We start from the raw sequence: 22,812 nt of genomic DNA on the forward strand, positions 1-22,812 counted from the left end.
GAAGAAAAACTGATTGGTCTAACTCCCATTCATGAGCTTGAGAGTTTGTGTGGCTGAGTAGATTGGCCAAGTTGTTGTTTTGACCAGCAATGTGTAAAGCCGTGCGGCAGATATGATGTGCTAGGCACAACTCCCAGAGGTCGACTGCTAAATAGTGGAAACTTGGACACTGGGTACCACCTTGTTTCAGAATATAGTACCTCGCCGTGGTGTTATTGGTGGCAATTTGTACCATTGAAGGGTTGCTCGAAAGAACAGAGTGTTGAGTACTGGGAAGAAAAGATGTTAATCGACTCTGTCATCCCATTCTGGTGATTGAGAGCAGGGTTGATGAGAGGTGATTCTGTCATTGTCAGAAGGCGAACCAATACAGATTGATTCGGTGGTTTGTTGAGGCTGCTGAGAAATGCATGCAGCTTTAGATTTATGCTGTTTAGGTCTTTTAGGTGGAGAAGGCTCCGGAACCGAAGAGGCTTCGGTGGACATTTGCCATTTAGTGGAGGGCTTCAATATCAAGGATTTCGGTATCAAGCGCTTCGATTTACAGGTTTTTGAGTGGGATGGTGTGGTCAAAGCACGTTGTTTTGAGGCTTCAGAAACAGCCTTCTCCATTGCTTTGATTTGTCAGGTGGCCTTACAAGGAGGTTGGACCATTTTGGTTGGTTGAAGGGATTGTTCCCAAAGATGGAGTTTTAATCTGGATGAGCGAGAACGGAGGACTCTTGAAGTTCTTACAATGCTGGTAGGAGGATGTCTGGTGCGCCAGTCCCAAGCAAAAAAGACACTTGGTGTGGCCCTTAGAGAGCGCTATTTTGCTATAACAGACCACACAGTGTTTAAACAGGCCCAAAAGGGCCATGAATAGGAGAAAATAAAGGAGAAGAAACGATGATTGGGTGTGTGTGTGCTGTGGCCAGAGGCTGAGCAAAATAGAAAAGGAAAAAAAATCTGATGATAATGAATTTGATCTAAAAGTTTAAAGGAAAAAAAAGATTTTAAACAGGAAGAAATCAAGAATAAACTCTCTCTATGAGGCTTTGAGGCTCTCAACACGGCAGTTGAAAGAAACTGAAAGGGGAGCCTTGGTGTCAAGGTACTTATACGAGTAGGAAGGGGCCTTATTATAATGTGTTTTTTCCTACTGCAGAAGCTCTAGAACTCTCCGATGAGGCTCCACACAGGGAGTCTAGTGTAAGGAAGCAGGACGGCTTAACTTGAGAGTGTAAGAAGTACGCCAAAAGCACAGCTCCCTTTGAAATTCATGAGGTGTGTTTGCTTTTCCGGGCTCAAGAACATCCCTGTAGTTTCTGTTAAGATATTATATCACAAATTGCCTCAACAAATCCTCTTGAAATATAGTGCTGTTTAATTCTGGGCATATCAAACTTTGCCCTTGAACCTTTTTGCTACTCCCTATCAGAGTGTGAAATGGCACCATCTGCTCCAACATCTGAACAAGAACAAAAACTTTTGGCTGTTGGAGACAAAACAGTAGGTTTGGAGGACCCATCTTTCCTCATTCCCCATCACACCCACCCCTGTAACTATTCTATCCACTTTATCTTGAAAGGCAGCCCACCCCTTCCCATTTCCCAGCTAACCTCTTTTATCGTTTACCCTGATTTGCAGTGAAATTTTATTTGGCTGGGATTTGTGGGCAACAGGCTGCTACGCTGCCTGAGCAGTGATCCCTCAGCTGCAGGGAATCCTCTCTCTGCCACTGTTTTCCATTGCCTTAGAAGCACCCACCCCCACCTGTCCCTCTGCAGCACTGCAAAGACTGAGAATAGCAGGCCAACCCACTTTTATTCATCGCTGATGTTTACATCCGTCTGCTTCCCCTTCTGTTTCGTCAGAAATGTCCCAAAGGTGGATTTATCAGAGGAGCCCAAGAATTTTCGGGGTCAGACCAGTGAAAACACACCAAGGTAAATGAATGAAGACCAAGAAATCATAAAGCACCTAAAATGCAGAAAACGCAGTCAGATAACAAGAAACAAAAAGTACTGTTACAACTCATCATGTAAGGGAGAAACAACAGTGCAGGAAACAGGCAAACGTGTTGGCTGAAGAGTCTGGGAAAGAGGTTTAGATGCAGAAAAGCTACAGCAAAGTATCCATGATGGCATGTCATGGTTGATGGCAGCTGTGGTGGCCTCAGCAGCAGAGGGGATAGGTGACTGCTCAAGGAGGGAAGAGGGCACACAGGGCAAGTGGTAGAGTCCATAATCCTCTGAGTCCATTAGCTCTCATTTGCTTGCTGAGGTAGCTGCACAAGCAAGCAGCAACTGTGGCTAGCTCAGAAGTCCCTTGCTTGCCTGCCCCCCCCCTCTCTCGGCCATGGCTGCAGCCAAATGGGCAGGTGAGTGGGTGGCAGTGCCAGCACCTGTCCTCTTTTGACTAAGGAGCTGCAGCCAGCCTCTGGAGAGGAAGAGCAGGGACTCTTGCTGCTGGTGGTTCCCCCAAACCCAGGCTTGTCCTGGAAGTGGGCTATGCAAGCAGCTGGCACTCAGGAAGATCGGCGAGAGGCTACCTTCCCTATTTGCAACAGCCATGCGGGTGGTGGGCGAGAACACGTGGGGAGGCGAAAGCTCTGCCTCTCCATGTGCCTCAGAACTATCCCTAAAGACACCATCTGCACACGTGGCAAGAAGAGCACTTGCTGAATCACTGACAAGCAATCTGTAAAGTCACATTTTCCCCAAGGTGACTCTCTCAAAGCATATCTAGCTGCAAGTACTGTCCGCCCCAGCCAGCGTAACTGTTAATTGGAAATGACAGGACTTGTAGACAAACACATCCTGAGGGCTCCAGGTTGGGGAGGGGGGAAGGATTTCAGCTATCCAGAGTTGTTTCCACCTGGCATTTCTAACCACACAGTGCTACCTGGTGGATAGGTTTTGCAGCTGCAAGTTCTGGCTGTCGCATGCTTACTTAACAAACAGAACGGAAATAGATTCTACAGGAATAATTTTATTAACCTAACAAGAAAGTCACTAAATATCACACAGACTTTCAAGTTCTGCTGATCTCTTTAGGATAGATGACAAACAGGAGGGAGAGAGAAATGGATGGATGTTAAACCCATAAATCCACAGTCTGTTACAGCCTAGTCAGATTATCTAACAAGGACTACTAGGTGCTCAAGAAAGATAAGGCCATGTTGTTGCCATCTGGATGCACGTTGTATTGTCTTCATATACCAAAATGGCTTGATTTACCTCAACTTTTAAATCTTTGATTAATTGTTTATACCAAATAATTTCTGAACACAGCTCAGACAAAGCTGCAAATTCAGCTTCATTCGTTGAAGTTGCGATGGAACTGTTTTCTTGACTTCAATCCCACTAGAACGTCTGCAAAAAAGGTAAAGGTTCCCCTTGACAATTTTTGTCCAGTCGTGTTCGACTCTAGGGGGCGGTGCTCATCCCGTTTCCATGCCGTAGAGCCAGCGTTTTGTCCGAAGAAATCTTCCATGGTCACATGGCCAGTGCGACTTAGACACGGAACGCTGTTACCTTCCCACCAAAGTGGTCCCTGTTTATCTACTTGCATTTGCATGCTTTCGAACCGCTAGGTTGGCGGGAGCTGGGACAAGCAACAGGCACTCACTCCGTCACATGGATTCGATCTTACGACTGCTTGGTCTTCTGACCCTGCAGCACAGGTTTCTGTGGTTTAGCCCGCAGCGCCACCACGTCTGCAAACAATACTGCAAATCCTGAAATTGATTTTCTGTCTGTTACATCACCTGCACAATCACTGTCCACAAATGCTTTTAACTTTAATTCACTTGAAGGTTTTATAATTAGACACTTGTCAAGTGTTCCTTTTAAATATCTGAATACCTTTTTTACTCCTTGCAAATGGTTTTGTGTTGGTTTTGACACATGTCTACTCAGGATATTTACCACAGCAGCAATATCTGGTCTAGTCCAATGGGCTAGGTACATCAGACTTCCTATTGCTGACTGGTATATCTCCTGATTTTCAAACTCCTTACTTTCAGTTTCTGACTTCTGAAAGTCCACTGTCATTGGAGTTTTTGCACTTTTACACTCTTACATGTTATATTTTGCTAACATTTGTTCTATTTTCACCTTTTGACTTAACACAAAACCTTTGTTTCTGGATTTGCACCCCTAAGTAACTATGTATTGGGTGTAAGTTATTCAATTTGAATTCTTTTCAATTGTCTCTCAAACAAATCTATTTGGCTTTGATCTTTAGACATGACACAAAAGTCATCTGCATAAGCCAGCAAAATGTTTAGTTCTTTTCTGTACTCTTTAACATATAAACAAGGATCTGCTAAACCAATTCTGTATTTTAATTTCTCCAAAGCTGAATGCAAACACTCATTCCAGTTTCGGGCTGACTGTTTCAGCCCTTAAATTGCTTTGTTTAATTTGTATACCATTCCTGGTTTGGAACCTTCAAAACCAGGTGCCTGCGCCATGTACAATTCTTCCTGTAACTCTGCATTTAAATTTGCAGTTGTAATATCAAAGTGGTTTACAACATAGTTTCTTGATGCAGCTAAAGTTAAAGCCAATCTTACTGTCTTTGTTTTCATCATGGGTGAAAAATCTTCATCGTAGTGAACATTTTTCTTCTGTGTGTACCCCTGAGCCACTAATCTTGCTTTGTACCTGTAATCTCCATTGTTTTGCAATTTTCTCTTGTAAACCCACTTGCTGCCTATTACCTTTTGCCCTGGTGGCAACCTTGTTTCAGTGAACACCTCATGTTCATCCATTGACTTTAATTCATCTTTCATAGCCTGTTCCCATTTCTTTCTATTTCAGGAAGAAGCATCACTTCTTCAAAATTCTTGGGCTCTTGGTATATGTGACACACACTTATTTCTCCCACACCAAACCTGGTTGGAGGGATTCCCTTAGTATTCCTGCATTCCTGAAATTATTTTAATTTCTCAATTAAACTGATTAGACCAATAGAATGGGGAAATGAAGTTAAGGATTTTCAAGTCCCTCTAAAAACAATGAGATATTATCTTGTGCTATATTTAACTATTGGTAAATTAGTATAAGTCTCAAAAAAATAATAACTTCATATCAAGGGTGGCCTCAAATATAACAAAGGTGAAAAAATGTTGTAACTATACTCCCAGAAGCTTTGAGGGAGTTACTAACAATTCAAAGATGATTTAAAGATCCACAAGACTGCTTTAGGGTTTTTAAAGATCCACAAGACTGCTTTAGGGTTAACCTCACCTATTTAAACCTTGCAGTGACCTTCCAATCACTTCCAGCTTTTTTAAAAAAGAAAAATGGGTGGATGCTGCTACCAAGGTCCAGGGAAGGCAAGTCTAGTGTCAAGACCCTCTGTAGCTGTCCACCATTGTTATGCATGGTAGAAGCCTGTACTGATTTGTATTCCTGCACTGAGCAGGGGACTGGACTCAACTGTCTTATGGGGCCCTTCCAACTTCATTATTCTATGATCCTAAGATCACCAAACTCATGTGCAAACTTTTGTCCTATAATTGCACCTGACACTTATCAGTCTTAATATTGAAATAAATTATTTCTGAGGGCAGTTTTGCCAAGAAGCACACAAACTCAGTTGCAGGGGGTGAGATACATCCATACATCTCATTTAACTGAAAACAGAACAGACAACTTGAGGGTAGTTGTAGTGACAAGGATCTTAGTTTAGAGCTCCATCTTGTAGCTATTAAGGGGTACAACAGTGGTGCTTAGCCTAACCAAACATTGTTCTATGACTCTCTCTACGCATGTGTGGAATTTCTGGAATGTGTAGAATACGACGTTTCATTGGCTATCTCTTATCTTTTATTTAAATGATGATACTTAATAAAAAGACATGCCTCTGGGGAGGAGGAGGAACACATTGTTAACAGGATTCGTTGTTAACAGGCAGACATCCTCCTCACCGGTGATATGCTTCATAACTAAAGACTGCAGTCTGCCTGTTTTATTCTATCAGAGATCTCTCCCTGGTATTTAATTCAACTGTTGCCTGAGGCTGGTCCTCAAGTAACGGTTCCCTGGGAATTATTAATTATTCCCTACAGGTAGTGAATATTCCTGTTACGGGATATGGATATATAGTGAATGAACGTCCATGGTACAAACCAAGTATCCTGTAAGCTCATGTGGTGTTATTCAAACTGTTGAGGAAATGGACAATATTCTTAATGTAAGATGAGTTGTTAAATACAGAGGGTTTAAAAAAAATAGTTCACATAAGGAGAGAGGGGTTCCATTATTGACCCACACCTTGAGACTACAAGTCTCCAATGACTGGAAAGCTTGTTTTATATACTTTGGGAAGGCAGTAAAATCTAGATACTCTTCTATCGGGTTCCAAAATAATACAGGGGTGGGTTTACTGATGTATCCTCACAGAAGGGCTTCATTCACTATATATACTGTATGATTTCATTTCTAACCTGTACAGTAGGTTTGGTACTGCACTGGAGGCAATGGTTGATATTATTTAGTTGTCTGTGGGCTTCCGTAAGGTAATGCAACAAATCCATAATAAGAGATGCATTCCCCTTGCCAGTAGGATGGAAGACTACATCCTTATATCCTTTCAGACAGAGAATGTTTTGTTTTCTAATTTATTCAAATTATGCTAAATACAGATTCAACTTATTTCCAATTCCTGAACATCACAAACAACTGATTCCTCAAATAATTTAATTCAAAGATTGATAATGGTTGAAGTAAAAGTGTCTGTTTAAACATTACAGTTCTCTCTCACAGAAGTAACTGTAACCCCCCCCCGCCAGCCTTAAAGTGATCACTAATTTTAATTCTTTTCAATAGGATCTGTACTTATTTATTTATTTATTTATTTAATTTATATGCCGCCCACACTACCCAATGGAATTAAATGATTTATCTCTAGACATAGGGACAAAAGATGGGACCCTTTCCTGAGGACTGTCATTTCTACCTGAGTAAACCTTTTATCTGACACGTTTATTGAAAGCTTGTTTTCCATATTTTTTTAAATGAAACTGTGTTATGAAAAACTCTCAGTCTTTAATTGAGATGAAACCAATCTGTGTTCCAAAGTTCTCCCCATCACGAACATGAGAATAGAACTGATCAGGGCAACATGATGTACAGAGAGTGAGATTCTGCTTTTGATCCTTCACAGTATCATCCTGAATGTTCTGAGACAGAACCCCTCCAGCTTCCAGAAGAACACTGTTGCAGGAAAAAAGAAAGAGGAAAAAAAGGGGGAGGGCCAAGGAGAAAAGAAAAAGGAAAAACAATTACATATTTGATGATTAATAGATGGCATTTCCTATCGAAGAACAAGATACTACTTCCAAACAATTCTGTTTTAAAGTAAAATAAATAAATAGATCAGCTTTTACCCACACAGTGTTTCAAGGCTGGAAGTAATCAAAGGAGTTGTGTCTACTTGTTTATACCATGTGTTTATTTATGATAACGCCTTGGAAGCACCCAAATGCTGCTAGATGGGCTATCATAAAGAAACACTGTGGCATTACATAAGTGAATACAGCCTTCCTCTAATAACCTTCCAGCAAAGACAAGAAATGGGATGCTCCTACTCATCAGTAACACAATTCTTTTATACATCTACAGCAGTTGTTTCCTACCTTGGGTCTCCAGATGTTCTTGGACTAAAACTCCCAAAAACTTCACCACTAGCTGTGCTGCCCAGGATTTTGGGGAGTTTTAGTCCAAGAACATATGGGAACTGAAGGCTAGGAACCACTGATGTACAGAATTACAGTTTGACAAATCTCCCCCAATGAGCTTCCCGAAAAAATTTATTGAGCAATCTGTGTGTTTTGACTGCTCTATAAAAAATATATATGTTTCTTCACAGTTTTAATTTTTACAGTGTCTCCCTTTTTTTGTTTGTAGATTAAAACTGGATCAACATGCCACGGAAGGCAACAAGGTACAGATGTATTCACTTAAGAATATCTATATATTGTTTGTATCTGAAATTTTCAAAGCAGTACACAACAGTAATAAAACACACAATATGAAATAATACCTAAAATCAAGATGCAGCGTTCACAGTGTTCATAAAATAGCTAGTAAATCTGAACTACAACAGAATGGCAAAACTAAGAATATTTTCAACATGTGCCTGAAAATCATGGCCAAATCTAAATGTCAGAAAATGCCATGTCCAGTGGGTTACCATACTTCTGAACTGTGCATCACACATTTTCCCTTTGCTCCAGAGTTAAAATGAGCCCAGCTTCCGTTGTGGAGAAAATCCTCTCCCAAAGAGTGGACATTTTAATGGTGCGGGAGAAGTTGTAAAACAAAAAGAGTGGGTACAGATTGAGGAAGGAATAAAAGGTATGTGTAGATCTGGTCAAGAACTGTTGGAGCGCATCTGATTTCAAAGGGCAGAATATATCCAAGAATAAAGTATCACCATACTAAATGCTCTGCCCCAAATAACTATGGAGCAAACCTCAGGAATGTGTATCATTACAAGGATAGCCAGTCTGGATGATCACAATGACCCAAGAGGTCTATCATGGAGATGATACTGTCCTGATGTTGGATATATATTCGACTGAGGCCTGAGGGTATCAGATCCACCAAGTGACCTGAAGCTGGAATGCTGCTTATATACACAACATTTCCTTAGTGGAGTCAGGCAAGAAAAAAGGGGAGAAAATGGGTCAAGAGAAGCAACAATGAACTGACAAATAAATGGAAACAAAAAAAGCGAATTCTTCACAGTTGAATAACCAAGTTAAAATAAGAACTTTGCACACCAGATTCCTCTTTATCCACTTGTTTCCTTTTACAGGGCAGGGCATTTGTAATCAGAAATTTTAAGAAGCTGGTGAATGTTGACATAAACACACAAGTGTATAATGCTAGAAGGCTATCCAGAAGTACGAGGCAACCAACCTGCCTGGTCATACTGGGCTGGGTTAGCCAACACATGTGGAGGATGTAATGCTGGAGAAAGCTACCTTACAGGAAACAGTACACAAAAGGTACACCTACAAGGTTTTTAGGCAATTAGTTAAATGTCCTTTCTGATATACACTGAGACATCAACAAAATTAAGGTACTTATGAAACAGAGGTATGTTTATGACAATTTACTCCTGCACCAAGAAGTTCCCAAACCATTCTTTGGCAAGATCTCTTCAGGCTTGTCCAGCATCTACCAAAACATGTGACTTTGTTCTGCCACTGATTTAGGAATGCAGGTATTATGAGAGGGAACATATACAACCTGACCTGCTTCTATCCCTTCTTCCCCCAAAGACTGTCTACGCCTCCCTTCCCTGATGCCAGGTTATCAGGCTCCTTGCTTAGGAATTGCTCCTCCATATCACTATGAAAAATAAGCAAAACAAAGCTTACCGTGTTGCTCTTCTGATATCAATGTAAGGATGTGATGCTTCGTAATGTCGTACACATTTTGGATCAATCCTATGAAATTCTTTTGCAGATTCCTGTGGTAGCCTGAAACAACAAGGTCCAACCGAAGGCCCCAGGACCACAAGAATATCTTCCACGTTAGAGCCATACTCCTTTATCATCGCATTGACAACAGCCATAGACACTCCCAGTAATGTGCCCTGCCAACCTGAGAAACAGGGAAAGAAAGGAATTTTGCAATTTTCACAGTTCAAAGAACAAACTGGGGCCAGCAGGTGGGATCTAAGACTTAAGGACAGATGAAGGCTAAAGTAGACATGCCCTTTACGTCTCTGCTACATTCACATGTAAATATCAGGACCAGCCTATGCCTGGACTCAGAGGCTGATCACGTCTCTCTAGAAGAGGATGTCAACACGTATAGAGGAGGTCCTATACTTGAATGGACGTAGCCGGAAGCCTGCCAGGAAACCATTCAACATAAGACGGCTGCAGAAGCAAACTATCGAATGCTCCTTGTGTCCCACAGCAGTGGTCTCCAATCTTGGGCCTCCAGATGTTCTTGGGCTTCAACTCCCAGAAATCCTGGCCAGCAGAGGTGGTGGTGAAGGCTTCTGGGAGTTGTAGTCAAAGAACATCTGGAAGCCCAAGGTTGGGGACCACTGTCCTACAGGACACTGCTCTTGGATTTCCACCATTATCACCCGGAAGCTAAGGTGGCAATTAGGCATGAGATGTTCCTTTTCTTTTGGACCGCAGATCCCAGAATTCCTCAAAAAAGAATCTTGGGACAGGCAGCCCAAAAGCAGTCATTTAAAGAGGAGCTTTGCTTTCCTCCACATGGGACTCCCATGCCATTACATTGGCCTCCCAAGAAAGTGCTTCTGGGGGTGCCTAATCACAAGGGAGCATGGGCCAGGCGGCTCTTGAGAAGCTCCCTCTATAAAGTCTAATAGGTAGTGAGACTACATATCCCATGATCCCTTGAGACTCCCACAAAGCCTTGCCGCTCTCAGGCAGTCCTGGGACCAGTGTTCTTCTTCTTGAAAGCCCAATACGATGGTCACACAGGCCCACATAGATGTGGGGGGGGGGAAAGAGCTCCTTTTAAATGGCTGCATCTCCCAGGATCTTGGCTTGGAGAAGGGGGAATTCTTGGTCAAATGCTGGGAGTGACACCCTTGAAAAAAATGGACGTCCCATCCCTAGTAGCAATCAGCTGGAGCCAAAGTCCAAACCAGAGGGCAAAACATACATCAGGCAGCGTGAGGCCTTGCATCTCTCAGTGGCAAGAAGCAATGCATGCTCAGAATCAGGGCTTTCCAGATACTCATTCAGGAGGGCACTCGGCAGCAGCAAGGGTCTGCTACATAACTGCTTGTTGCTGCTGACTGACTGTTGCAACACCTTCTGAACACCTCCTTGTGCTCTTGTCTGATTCAACACCCCTGGCCTGGATCCTGTTCCCAGTGTTCTTGCCTTGCTGAGTGGCATGATTGGAAACCTATCCAAATGAGCAACTGGAACGTTTGTGGGTCTGAGTGTGTACAGCGGCTCTTCATGAAAAGTTTACAACATCTTTTTTTTAAATTTACAACCCCCCCAAAAAACAACCCCAAAGTAAGTAACGGAGATTTGTAAAGACCTCTGGGAACATAGTGCTAAGGGTGGCTTTTCTAAAGTCCGAAGTGAGTGACCAACAATTCCCCTGGATTCTAACCTTACAGAAACAAGTATGTGTGCCTGCGTAGTGTAAAGAACGGATAGGGGGGTATGTATGATAAGGTGTTTTGATTTTCAGGTGTTACATTAGGTGAAGTCAGAGGCTTAAAAGCAACACAATCTTCTTTTTTCAACAGCTAATCTTGCCCAGTTGAATGAGGGCAAAGGGAAATAGCAGATGTTTCATGGGCTCATCTGAAACTGCACCATTATGATTGTGAATAACACATTAAAGAATGTGAGAACCTACTGTCCCTTGACTTCCCCAACAAAGAACCAGGAAGTAGCAAGAAAAACATTGAGGGAGCGCAAGAAGGAACAGGTCTACGGGACAATAACTAAGGGTGGAGCAGCAGTAGTCACAGGTAAGGCTTTTCTGCTCGTACACTTGGTTTGTACTGTTGATTTCAGCACAGACTGATGAGGAGATGAGCTTCCACGCACTTCTCAAGTCGTCAGCTGACCGTATTTGTCCAATGACCAACTCCATCTCTATTTAGCTCTCCTGCTGTCCTTCAGGTGCATATCTTCTTCCATAGGTTTTATCAGAGCCCACAAGCTATAATTGTTTTAATTTCCTAATTAAACTGACTAAATAGACCAATGGAAGGGGAAAATGAAGTTAAGGATTTTAAGGTCCCTCTAAAAATGACATGGGTATCTTGTGCTATATCAAACTATTGATAAATTAGTAAAAGTCTCAACAAATAATGACTTCATATCAAGGGTGGCCACAACGTACTAAAGTTGAAAAAAGGTGAAAAAAAAGTCTAACTATGCTCCCAGAACCCTTGAGGGAATTTCTAACAATTCAAAGATTATTTAAAGATTCCCAGGACTATTTTGGGATTAACCTCACCTATTTAAACCTTGCAGTGACCTTCCGACCACTTCCAGCTTTTTTTAAAAAGAAAAATACGGTAGGTGGATGCTGCTACCAAGGCCCAGGGAAGAATGGAGAGAGAAGAACAGGAAGGTTACTGGATGTATATTTATATAAATAAAGAATGTTGACAAATGAGAAACAAATTTGGAATCCTTTTCCTAAAGAATTACTCCGGATATGAAGGAAATATATGATCATCTTTGCTCCTCCTATATCACCCTTATGTCCTATATTACAACACCCTAAATTTAAATTTCAAGATAAATACGCACAATTTAAGCAATGGAAAGAAAGATGAATGTATAGAATAAGAGACTTGTTTATACAAGGAAAACCTATTACAATCGGACAGCTCCATGAGAAAACTAGACATATATTAACTAATTGGTATCGTATAACCCACATTAGAAATTTGGCAACTCAGTTACTTAAAACACTGGGTTCAAATAGACCATTAACAGAAATAGAGAAATACTGTATAGAGATAGGGAAAAGGAGAACAGGGTTAATTCCAGTAATTTATAGAAGTACTATAGATAAACAACTTGGAGACAATATGGGATCCAAGATAGTTTGGGAGACAAATTTAAAAACTGAGATATTAGAAAACACATAGAAAAGAATATGGACCTCTCAACCTTATAAATCGGTCTCATCTCAAGCTAAAGAAACAGTGTTAAAAGTAGTGCACAGATAGTACTTATACCCTGTACTGTAAAATTAAACAGAATAAACAAAGGAATATCAGAGATGTGTTGGAGGAAATGTAGGAATAAAGGAACTCTTGAACATATGTGGTTAACATGCCCAAGGGTGGAAATTTTCTGGTCTGAAGTAATTAAGTGGTTGGAAGGTATAACAAAAGAAATAATTTCAAATGAAACTTTGCTACTTTTTTCGTTATTTATGGGGGGAACAAAAACATTGTGAATAAAGAACTAATTGCAATTATATTAGGAGGAGCCCGTAATGAAATTGCCCAACACTGGAAGGACACTCAGGACTTGTCTTTGCAAGGATTTCAAAATAGAATATGGAGATTGGCTCTGATGGAAAAACTGACCTATCACATTAAACTCTATAGAGGTGAAATAAAACAATATAAATTTTGGAAGTATGGAATCCCTTGTTGGCCTCTGGTGCAGGAGATTAAATGGAAAATGGGCTGAAATGCTGGTTAGTTTGAATAACTGTAAGGTTAGAAGTAGAACATATATAAATGATTAAATATTATTCGTATACTATAGGTAAGAAAATTATTGGAAGTGTAACTGTATTTATAGGTAATAGGTAATAATTACTTTTTTTGTTATGTGATCAGAGGTTGTAACTTATATAATAATAAAAATTTTAATTTTTTTAAAAAAGTCCAGGGAATGCAAGTATAGTGCCAAGACCTTCTGTAGCTGTCCACCACTTGTTATGCATGGTAGAAGACTGTACTGAAGCCAAAATGGTGCCCAGTCCAGGTGCAACTAAACCATTATTTCAAGGAACAGAAAGAGAAATAGCAGAAAAGGCAGCCAGTAAAAAAAAGGAATAAAATATATAAATGGCTAAAAGATCCTAGAGACAATCTAGTGCAAGAAAGAAATGAAGACTCCAGCATGCCCAAATAAGAAAGCATATAAAAAGCTAAAAACCAAGCATACAGTTCCACAGTGGAGTCCTTGTTGTCGGCAAAACAGTAACAGGTTCTTGTTACCTGAATGAGCAGCACCACATGCTTTTTGGACAGGATCAGCAAAAAGTACTGGAATGCAATCTGCTCCAGGAGCAGCTATTGTAACACCTTTCTGGTTAGTTACTAATGCATCATAGCTCTTTGGTTGGGCTCTTCCCATGACCCAGACATCACTGGCATGGTTGACCTGTGAATTAAAAATAATAATAATAATAGTAAGTTATTAGACTGCTCTTTCACTCCAGCATTTCCCAAAGGCATCATCTATGATGCAACAATTTTATCTGACCCAGTGTCATGTCCGTTGCTTAAAAAACTTCAGATAAGGGATGAAGAAGAGCTCAGACCGGTGGGACGAACTTGGATTTTGTTACTGTTATTTTACTGGAACTCCAAGATTTGCCAACAGAAGCCTGAGGCCAAAGACAGATGCTTTGAATTAAGGAGCTCTAATCCAGGTATTTATTCAGAATATTAGAATTGAGCTCATAGTGCTTCCACACAAGACTCCACTTCAGATTTCTCTGTCTCTTTGTCACTCTCATACTTTTTTACACACACACACACACACACACACACACACACACACACACACACACACACACACACACACACACACACACACACACACACACACACACACACACACACACACACACACACACTCCTCCATCATTTCAGCAATGGAACTTGAGGTATGTGCCATTTTACTGCTGCACTGTAAAAATTGGGAGCCAGAAAGTCTTAGTAATCCACTCAAGTCACCTGAGGATGTTGATCTGTCTTCCCACCATGTTAGAAAAAGACAAAAACAAAGCGAAACAAAAAACACACAAAACTGGCCAAAGGCCAATGTACTTCGAAAATTGCCATGTGAATTTGCTAGTTTCCTCAGGTCACCTTGAGAGGCTCTCCTCTATAAATTCTCACCAAGCTAGGTATGAAGGATGGTAACAAGGGAAAAAAAGATCCCTTCCTAAAGTTCTGCCTGCTTCTTCTCCTTCACTTTCCATTTCTCTTTCCACAATAAAGCCGCTGCTTCCTTGCTTAGAAACAGTGCATCATTAAGAGGAAAAGTATTATTGTGATACTTATCTCAATTCACATTTGGCAAGTTAGCTTGTTTTTGTTTTGTAACTCCTCAATTGGGAGATAGCAGGCTTTGTTAGCCTGTCTGCTCTTCCAGGCACTTAACACTGAAAGATATGCAATGCCTGGAGGGATAATGCAGTAAAAAGGAACACAGTTTTGCCTTAGGTTAGCGTTTAAAGGGACAGACAGTTCCCTTTTCAAAACCAGCTGTTTACTGTTTCTTCTGCTTATTGTTTTTTCTGCTTTCCAGAACCTTAGATGAAAGGCTTCTTATATTGAAGAATTATTTTCAGTAGTTTAGGAGAACAACAGGGCAATGGAATTCAGTGTCCAGACACACTTAAAGCTGTATTCTCGAAGGCTTTCATGGCCGGGATCTGATGGTTGTTGTGGGTTTTCTGGGCTGTTTGGCCATGTTCTTGAGGTTTTTCTTCCTAATGTTTCGCCAGTCTCTGTGGCCGGCATCTTCAGAGGACAGGAGTTGGAAGTCTGTGCTCTGCTGCAGTTTGTTGGATAGTTGAGTATTTATAGCTGTGGGATCAGCTTTTGTCCTTTTCACGAGATTGGGTGATTATGGTGATCAGTGTGTTTTTGTTGTGGGTGTATTGTTGTGATAAGGAGGAGAGATGATCTGTCACTGTGATTGATGGGTGTCATTAGCTGGTCTTTTGTGTGCAAAAATGGAGGCTTTGGTCTACCAGATTGGACACTGTACTACCAAGCTTCAGTTTTAGTATGGCTGAGAGAATGGATATGTCTGAGGAATAAAAGGCTTTTATATCTAGAAGGACATGAGTTGCAGATGGGATGGCACAGCTTTTTATGGTATGGCAAAACTAAAGCACACAAATACTTTCAAAATAAGCTGATAAGAGATGCCTTGCTAACTACATGGGAAAAAGTAAAAACGAGAATCTATAGGAAAACACCAAGATGGGTCTCTCCGATAGAAGCATTTACTTATCCAAATCTTATCAACTCTGAGAAAATAGTGACGTATAATGAAATATTAAATCCAGAAGGAAATCTCGAAACCAAAGAAGAACTAGCAAGCCAAGGACTGATACTATTATGGTTACCTTTATTGCTAATTCAATCAATATATAAAGAGGACTCTAGAACACAAGGTTTCTACAAGGAACAGCCACAATTTGATAAAATATTATTTGTTACAGAAGATAAGCTAATTAAGAATATCTATAAATTCCTCTTAGAAGTGAAAATGGAAGATGAACAAGTGAAGGAAACAATGATACATTGGGCTAGAAAAGTGGCAAAAGGTATGGAGTGATAATTGTAAATTAACCTTAGCATATAAAGAAAATGTATACAAAATATTTTACAGCTGGCATTTGCCACTGACTAGAATAGCAAAAATGTTCCCAAATGTTTCCGATAGGTGTTGGAAATGTAAAAAAACATGAGGGAACATATGATCATGTATGGTGGACTTGTGAAAAAACAAAAAAAAAATGGGTTAAAATACATTCTTGGATAAAAAACCAAAACTGAATATAGAACTCAAACCAGAGTTGTTCTTATTGTGTATTATGCCAGAGAATATTAACATACAAGACAGCTATATTATATTACATATATTGACGGCAGCTAGAATATTATGGGCTCAATACTGGAAAAATGAGAAATCTCCATTAGAAGAAATAATTAAAAAAAAATTCTTAGATTGTGCAAAGATGGATAGCTTGACAATGACAATTAAAGGGAAAGAGGATTTGAAATATTATCAAAACTGGAACAAAATGTATGAGTGGCTAGAGCAAAGAAATAAGGTACAGAGACAAATGAGACATGATACAATATCAACAATTTGATGTATATCCAGTGAACATGACGAATGACAATAGAAATGTTTTATGAGTTATAAAAAATAAATCTTTTAAAATTAAAAAAGAAAGAAAAAGAGTTACAGTGCTAACACGAAGATAATTCTTGAGGAGGCCATATGTAATTCTCCATGATAGAGGAGGGTTCCACCTTGCAGAGAAATGAAGGCAGGTCCCAGTATTAAAGAAAAGAAAGGGGAAACCTAGGAAAGACCCCTGGCTGGTCACTAAAACACAGAGTAAGAACCACGAAGTACTCTCCTCCACCCTATTAAACCAAGTCCTGGAACAGTCTGATAGCCAGGAGAGAAGGAACTCACATGACGTCTTAGGCAAGAAGCAAAATCATCCCACACAGCCCACAAAAATGCTGAGATAGCACAAAAAAAGAGTTCTCAGAGCAAGGCTATAAGGAAAGAAAAGAAGCCATTGTTCGGGTTGCTGTATTCAGACTCTTGAGAGCAATCTGCCTCGAGAGTTGTATAGATGGGAGAAGTCCTATTTTGTGTGATTTTGCCACCACTGCCCTTCTCACTGTTCTTGTGCTTACCTTTATAGTGTGATATTTATCTTGGTCAAATCCAGCAACAGCGGCTAATCTGCGAAGGTTTTCCTTGACAACAACTGGTGGATCCCTCCGCTTTGAGCTACTAAACAAGTTGAACGAGCTCATGGTTGGTATATATGAGATGCCACCTGTTCTGGTAGTGAATCCATGTAAGAAGATATGGTCTAGGGAAAAGAGTTTTAAAAACAAGTAAAAATGTGCTCATATGTGGACCTATAGCACATTAAATGTTTTGCCATCACTTTAACATCTCAATTTGTTTAAAAACCACCACTTTCTCACAGATCATCCTAACTCCAATCTATTAGCCCTAGGACAAGCAGGGGACTGGGGTGAGAAGCCCATTCAGCATCCCCACTACCTATAAGCACATAGGTTTTTATCTACAAAATGCTTTCTAGACTTCATAGTATTTGCAATGCTTGGCAGTGTCTTCTAAAAGTAAACTCGTGCTTTGACAACTTTAATCAAGAATGAACAGCAGCATAAAACTGGAAAAAGAATTGCATTTTAAAGCTAACTAGTTGGAAGTTCATTTTTGTAGTTAGTATTCAAATAAGCTGCAAAATTTGGGGGGGGGGGAAGGGTCAAAGATATTTAATGTATTTTCAGTGTAGCTGAATGCAGCCAGAACACCCAACAAAGAGTCAGAACTCGGCTCTGTCCTTCCCCTGTCCAGTTTGATGTCCTGCTCACTCACCCCCTTGTGAATAGTGTACACAGACATAAATCTGTGTGAATTATTCCTCTAAGAAAATGTGCATTTAAGAATTGAACTCCTTTTGTTCAACAACTGACCCAAGACAAATGAGCCAATACTTTTAAATTGATTTATGCATGCCCTGGGAAGCTGCTCTTCTCCTTCTCCTTCCTGAACACCATTGCCCATCCTATATATTTAAAAGGTGAAAGACTGGCTATTTGGAAAAAAAAAGAAAAAGAGACTGGAGGTAGTAAACGACAGTTCATTATACATATTTCTTTTACCTGGAATTAAGAGGGACTTGAGAATAGTGAGTTTCCCTTTCAAAGAAGGAAGTCTTTTTAAAAACAATGTTATCTCACTTTGAACCTGTTGCACATCTTGGTCTGTGAGTGTCTCCAGTTCATTCTGACGTACTGTGGAATTCTTGGGGTCATATTCTTCACAATTTATCTGCAAATCTTTAAATTCAAACTGGTAAACACTAGTAAAAAGTTGGTTGACATACTCCCTCATTAATGGCTTTCTTTTTGATAGCAAGATTATTTTAATAGTGTCTATGCCTTTTTCATCAAGTTTCTGTTTAATGGTGTACAAAGCGGCAACTGTACTCTGAGAACACACGACCTCAACTCCTTTCTCTGGACAATGAAAACTCCGTATCACTTTATGGTGTGTATCTTCTCCATTCCTCTCATTTCCGATGGTGTGATAACACATAAGGTAAAGTAACGGAGCGTGGAAAGGGTCGTCCTCTTGAACACCCTCTAATGTCCCGACAATTGATTCCTGAGTCTGGTTACTCCAACAGCTGCAGAGATCAATTAATACTGCTTTTGCCATAATATAAACATGGGCACGATACCTGAAGATGCCAGTCACTTTATGATCAGCCTTTAAGGAAAAAAGAAATACAATATATATTATCAGAAAGATTTTTAAAAAAACCCACACACAACCTTGATTGAAGTTCTATTCAGTTCTCATTGCATGCTTGTTACACTAGAAGAGGTCCACCAAATCAGTGAAATCAGTCACTGTCTATTTACACACGTATATACATTCATACAATTTCTTTTTGCAAGATTACTCATGTTATATATACAGTCAAATATGAGTTTTACTGGCATTCCAAATGTGATACCCCTTCCCCCACCTTTTGTTGTGGCTGCCATTCCACAGGCTGCAGCAACTTCCTCCTTTTTTGTTTGTTTTAATAAGTGGCATAGCACTACAGCAATACATCTGCCTAGCATGGACACTCTTTTCTGTCTGAAATAGTGTTGCATCATTTAGGAGAATATTTCTTAAAAAAATGTGAGAAGAGGAAAGTAGAGAAGAGGGTCTCTCCACCATCCTTTCCACTATCACAAACCATTGCATACATCACAGGGTTGTCATTGAACACCACCCAGAGCTCTATTTGGGAGCGAATTAAGCAACCACACATTGCAGAATGGGATATCACGAACACTTCTAATTGCTTCAAATAAACTGTATCCCTAGTGCTGTGCTAGAAAGGAGAGGAACAGCTCACAAAAAGAAAGGATGGATCACTTTTACCTAAAACACATGAGGCTGCTGGAAAATAGGGAAAACCAAACTGTACCAAAAGTAAACCAAATAGCAAGCTCATCTGATTGCCCCCTTATTTCAGTGTGAGATTCTATGGATTACAAGCCACTCTTTTCAGACAATCTTGTCATCATTTAAAAAATATATAAAAATAATCTGAATGGAAAATTCAAATATTAACATTCAAATTCATTTAAAAACGTTCTTGCAAGATTTGGAACACTTTTATGTTTTTTTAAGAAAGCTGTGTTCCAACTGTGGCATATAAAGACTCTTTCATATACATATAAAGATGGTTCACAGTTAAGGGCTGCTTTATATATACGTTTAATAGCTTATAAGAGTGTTATTTCAAAATGTTTTGAGATATGTGATCTGGCAGGACTAGAGTACACATGCAATATTACATCAGGAATGGCTGTCAGCAGGAGATACTGGACAGCAAATTACTGGAAAGTATAATCCTTTTACATTAGGTATTGGCTAACCAGGGAAGTTCATTTAAAAAAGTCAAAAGTGGTTTGAAAGAAGGATCACAGTTCTTCTTCACTTTCTGCATAAATAACTTTTGTAGGTTCTCATATAGCTTTCTACAAAGCCCCAAATTATCCAATTAGAACCATTTCTACGACAAAAATCAGACTGCAAAGTACCATGTTGTGAAGGAGCAGTAAGCCCAAAGGAGAAAGAACAGAGTGAGCCACCCCCTCAGCTAGAGACGTCTGAGCGGGAAAGAGATATAGAAGGAGAGAAGACAATAGAAAGGGATGAATTGAATGTGGAGGAAGGGAAAAGAAGGGAATGAATCAAAGGGGAAAGAAGAGAAGATTGAAATCTGTCTAGTAGAAGAGAGAGAGGGAGAAGGAGAGGAGGAATTAATTTTGCCCATGTGGGAGGAGGATATAGGACAGTGGAGGCAAACCTTTTTCGGCTCAAGTGCCCAAAATGAGCGGGTGGGGAAGAAACCAGTGGCTGCCGTGCCGCCTGGAAGACCAGAACCGGAACAGGAAGTGGCAGTTTCGGGGCGAATCATGGGGACAGACAGGAAGTTAGAGGGGGAATCATGGAGATGGACAGGAAGTAAAAGGACCCAGAACAGGAAGAGAAAGGGGAAATCCCAGCTGCAGCCACTTCAAAAGGTTTGTCGCGTGCCAGCTGTGGCACGCGTGCCATAGGTTCGCCATTACTGAATAGGGGAACAAAGTGGGAGGAGACAGTTCAGTGTACCAAGGAGGGAGAGAAAGAAGAAAGGGAAGCAAAAAGAAAGGGAAGCAAAAAGAGTTGGAGAAAGAATATGAATATGACAGAATGCATGGTTTGTTGCAGGACTTCCCTAATTTGAAAGTAGGAGGGTTGCTACATGACCCAGACGAATCTAAAGAAAAGGGGACATCGACAGAAGCTCTAGAATAGACTGTTGTGGTCTTTCTACGGGGACAAGGTCACTCAAGGAAGGTGATTCGGCTGGACCCTTCCTTCAATCATCCACCGCTGGAGGGAGATTGGGCCAGACACCCTTGTTGTAGGACAATATGCGCGGTCCGGAGTGCTCCGCTGAGGAAGCCCACTGATCAGAATGTTTTGGGCCAGCCCCTCAATGAATCTTGTCAATTTCCAGACAGAGTTATCGTCCTCTTTGGACAGTTACTAGATCTTAGCTGTTTTGAACCAATGGAAGTTGTTGTAGGCTCACCTAATGTTAAACTAAAAAAAAAAACTGTTAACGTTCAAAAAGAGACTCGGTCATCATTTCCCACCAAAAAGGAGGAATTGCTTCAGATCTTTAATGAACCCAATGACACATGTGCGTCACAGTGCAATTTTTGCAAACTGCTGGCTGTCAATTGGATGCCTAACCTCTGCACAACTGAAGTTTTGTGTGGTGTGCAAGGGACAGATGGTAAACTAGCATAACACAAAAGGATTCTGGGCATTTACGCTGAAGGGTATTTACTCCTGGTAAGAAAAAGCAACATCACACCACTATTAGCTGAAATTACTTCTAACATGCTATTTCTTCATGAAACTGAAGCCTATATAAACTTTCTTATCTCAGCGCTACTCACAAATACACATTTCTAGAACCAACTGTAGGAACTGGAGGGCTGCAGTTTTAAACTCATTAATTAGCATATTAACCCAAATAAAATCGAAAAATCTCCAGAACAGTTAATGAATTTGTCTGTTACAGCAAAAACAAAAACTAAAAAATTAATCATCTATAAATTTCGATGCATCAAGAAAGGAGTCTCCAGCATACAAATCACTGTCATGATAAATCTGTTATTCCTTAATTGTACTCTGTGGAATTCAGTGGAACCGTCAACTGGCAGCCAAGCACGCTGTCTTCAATGAAATTACAATTTCAGTCCTTCTGTCCTGGCAGAACGACTGAAATAACACGGAATAGAAAGGAAAACATTAACTCTTCACTAATTCAGAGATAAGAGGGAAATAACATAGTGCCCACCACGCCATTAAGATGCAGAAGGTGGGATTTCTAAAAGTATAACATTCAAACGTTTAAACAAATGCAACTCCAATAATAAACAGAAGTATATACTCACTATATTAGGGAAATAGCCTCAGAGACACCCGCGCCACGCTAGAAACTGTATTCCTTGCCCTCCGTGCCCTCCAACAAGAAAGCAAAGTTAGGAGGGCAGAGTTGCAACAAAACACTGTAAATGAGGGGAATTCCAAAGTTAGTGCAGCGAGGCGTTGATCTAATGAAATCTTGCAAAGTTACTAAACCGGAAAAACAAGCCCGCTCCTCTCCCGGAGGTGTGCAAGAGCGAGCAGCTTGAGAAACTCCGGGAGCGTTCACACGCGCAGGCAGCCACTGGGCTGCGGAACTTCCTGCTTCCCCTTCTCTCTCCCCCCCCCTCCGCCATTTAGGCGGAAGAGAGCCGTCCAAAGGGAACCCCCGGACGTACAGTATCCCCGATTTTGGGAAGTTCGGGTTGTGTGGCGGCAGAGCGAATCCGTCCAGAAACCAAATGTAGGAACAAAGGTTTTGCTCTGCAGATCTTTTTTTTTTTTTTTTACAAGAGAGAGATAATTTTTTTAAACATCTAAGAATCGTTCCTCAAGGACTCGTGTAGTGTCTTATCTGATATTACTCTTGTCGGTTTCTGGGGCTGAAACAACAAAGCTTGCAGGTGCCCTTCAGAACTGCCCACTATTCCTATTGCATTTGTTTTGTGAGGTTGAGGCAAGCTTACCTTTCCTAAGATTTAAAGTACACCAAGCAACACCCTCCCAACCAAAACCCAATGCCCAGCTGCATGCTGAAACCTTGTGGTGGATTGATTAACTTTCAGACATAGTGTGATTTA

General features: G+C 40.5%; 1 protein-coding gene and 1 long non-coding RNA gene across 3 annotated transcripts; one reads left to right on the forward strand and one right to left on the reverse strand.

The window, feature by feature from the left end:
- Window positions 1-4,536: 4,536 nt before the first annotated feature.
- On the forward strand, window positions 4,537-7,203 carry LOC144588235 (uncharacterized). Its single transcript, XR_013543683.1, has 2 exons — window positions 4,537-5,652; window positions 6,062-7,203. It is a non-coding gene; the product is annotated as an uncharacterized LOC144588235 (long non-coding RNA).
- On the reverse strand, window positions 6,600-22,353 carry LACC1 (laccase domain containing 1). 2 transcript variants are annotated; one of them, XM_020797024.3, is made up of 6 exons: window positions 22,042-22,353; window positions 18,184-18,793; window positions 17,179-17,360; window positions 13,714-13,879; window positions 9,383-9,608; window positions 6,600-7,208 (listed from the first exon to the last, which is right to left on the reverse strand). In XM_020797024.3, the coding sequence occupies exons 2-6, from the start codon at window positions 18,740-18,742 to the stop codon at window positions 7,034-7,036; spliced, it is 1,308 nt and encodes a 435-aa protein (XP_020652683.3). In that variant the 5' UTR covers window positions 18,743-18,793; window positions 22,042-22,353; the 3' UTR covers window positions 6,600-7,033. The 2 variants fall into 2 exon arrangements, with proteins under 2 accessions (XP_020652683.3, XP_072850881.2); XM_072994780.2 differs by lacking the exon at window positions 18,184-18,793 and having other exon boundaries at window positions 22,042-22,175.
- Between the last annotated feature and the right edge of the window lie 459 nt (window positions 22,354-22,812).

The sequence above is a fragment of the Pogona vitticeps genome, chromosome 3, assembly GCF_051106095.1.
Source record: "Pogona vitticeps strain Pit_001003342236 chromosome 3, PviZW2.1, whole genome shotgun sequence".
Classification (NCBI taxonomy): Eukaryota; Metazoa; Chordata; class Lepidosauria; order Squamata; family Agamidae; genus Pogona; species Pogona vitticeps.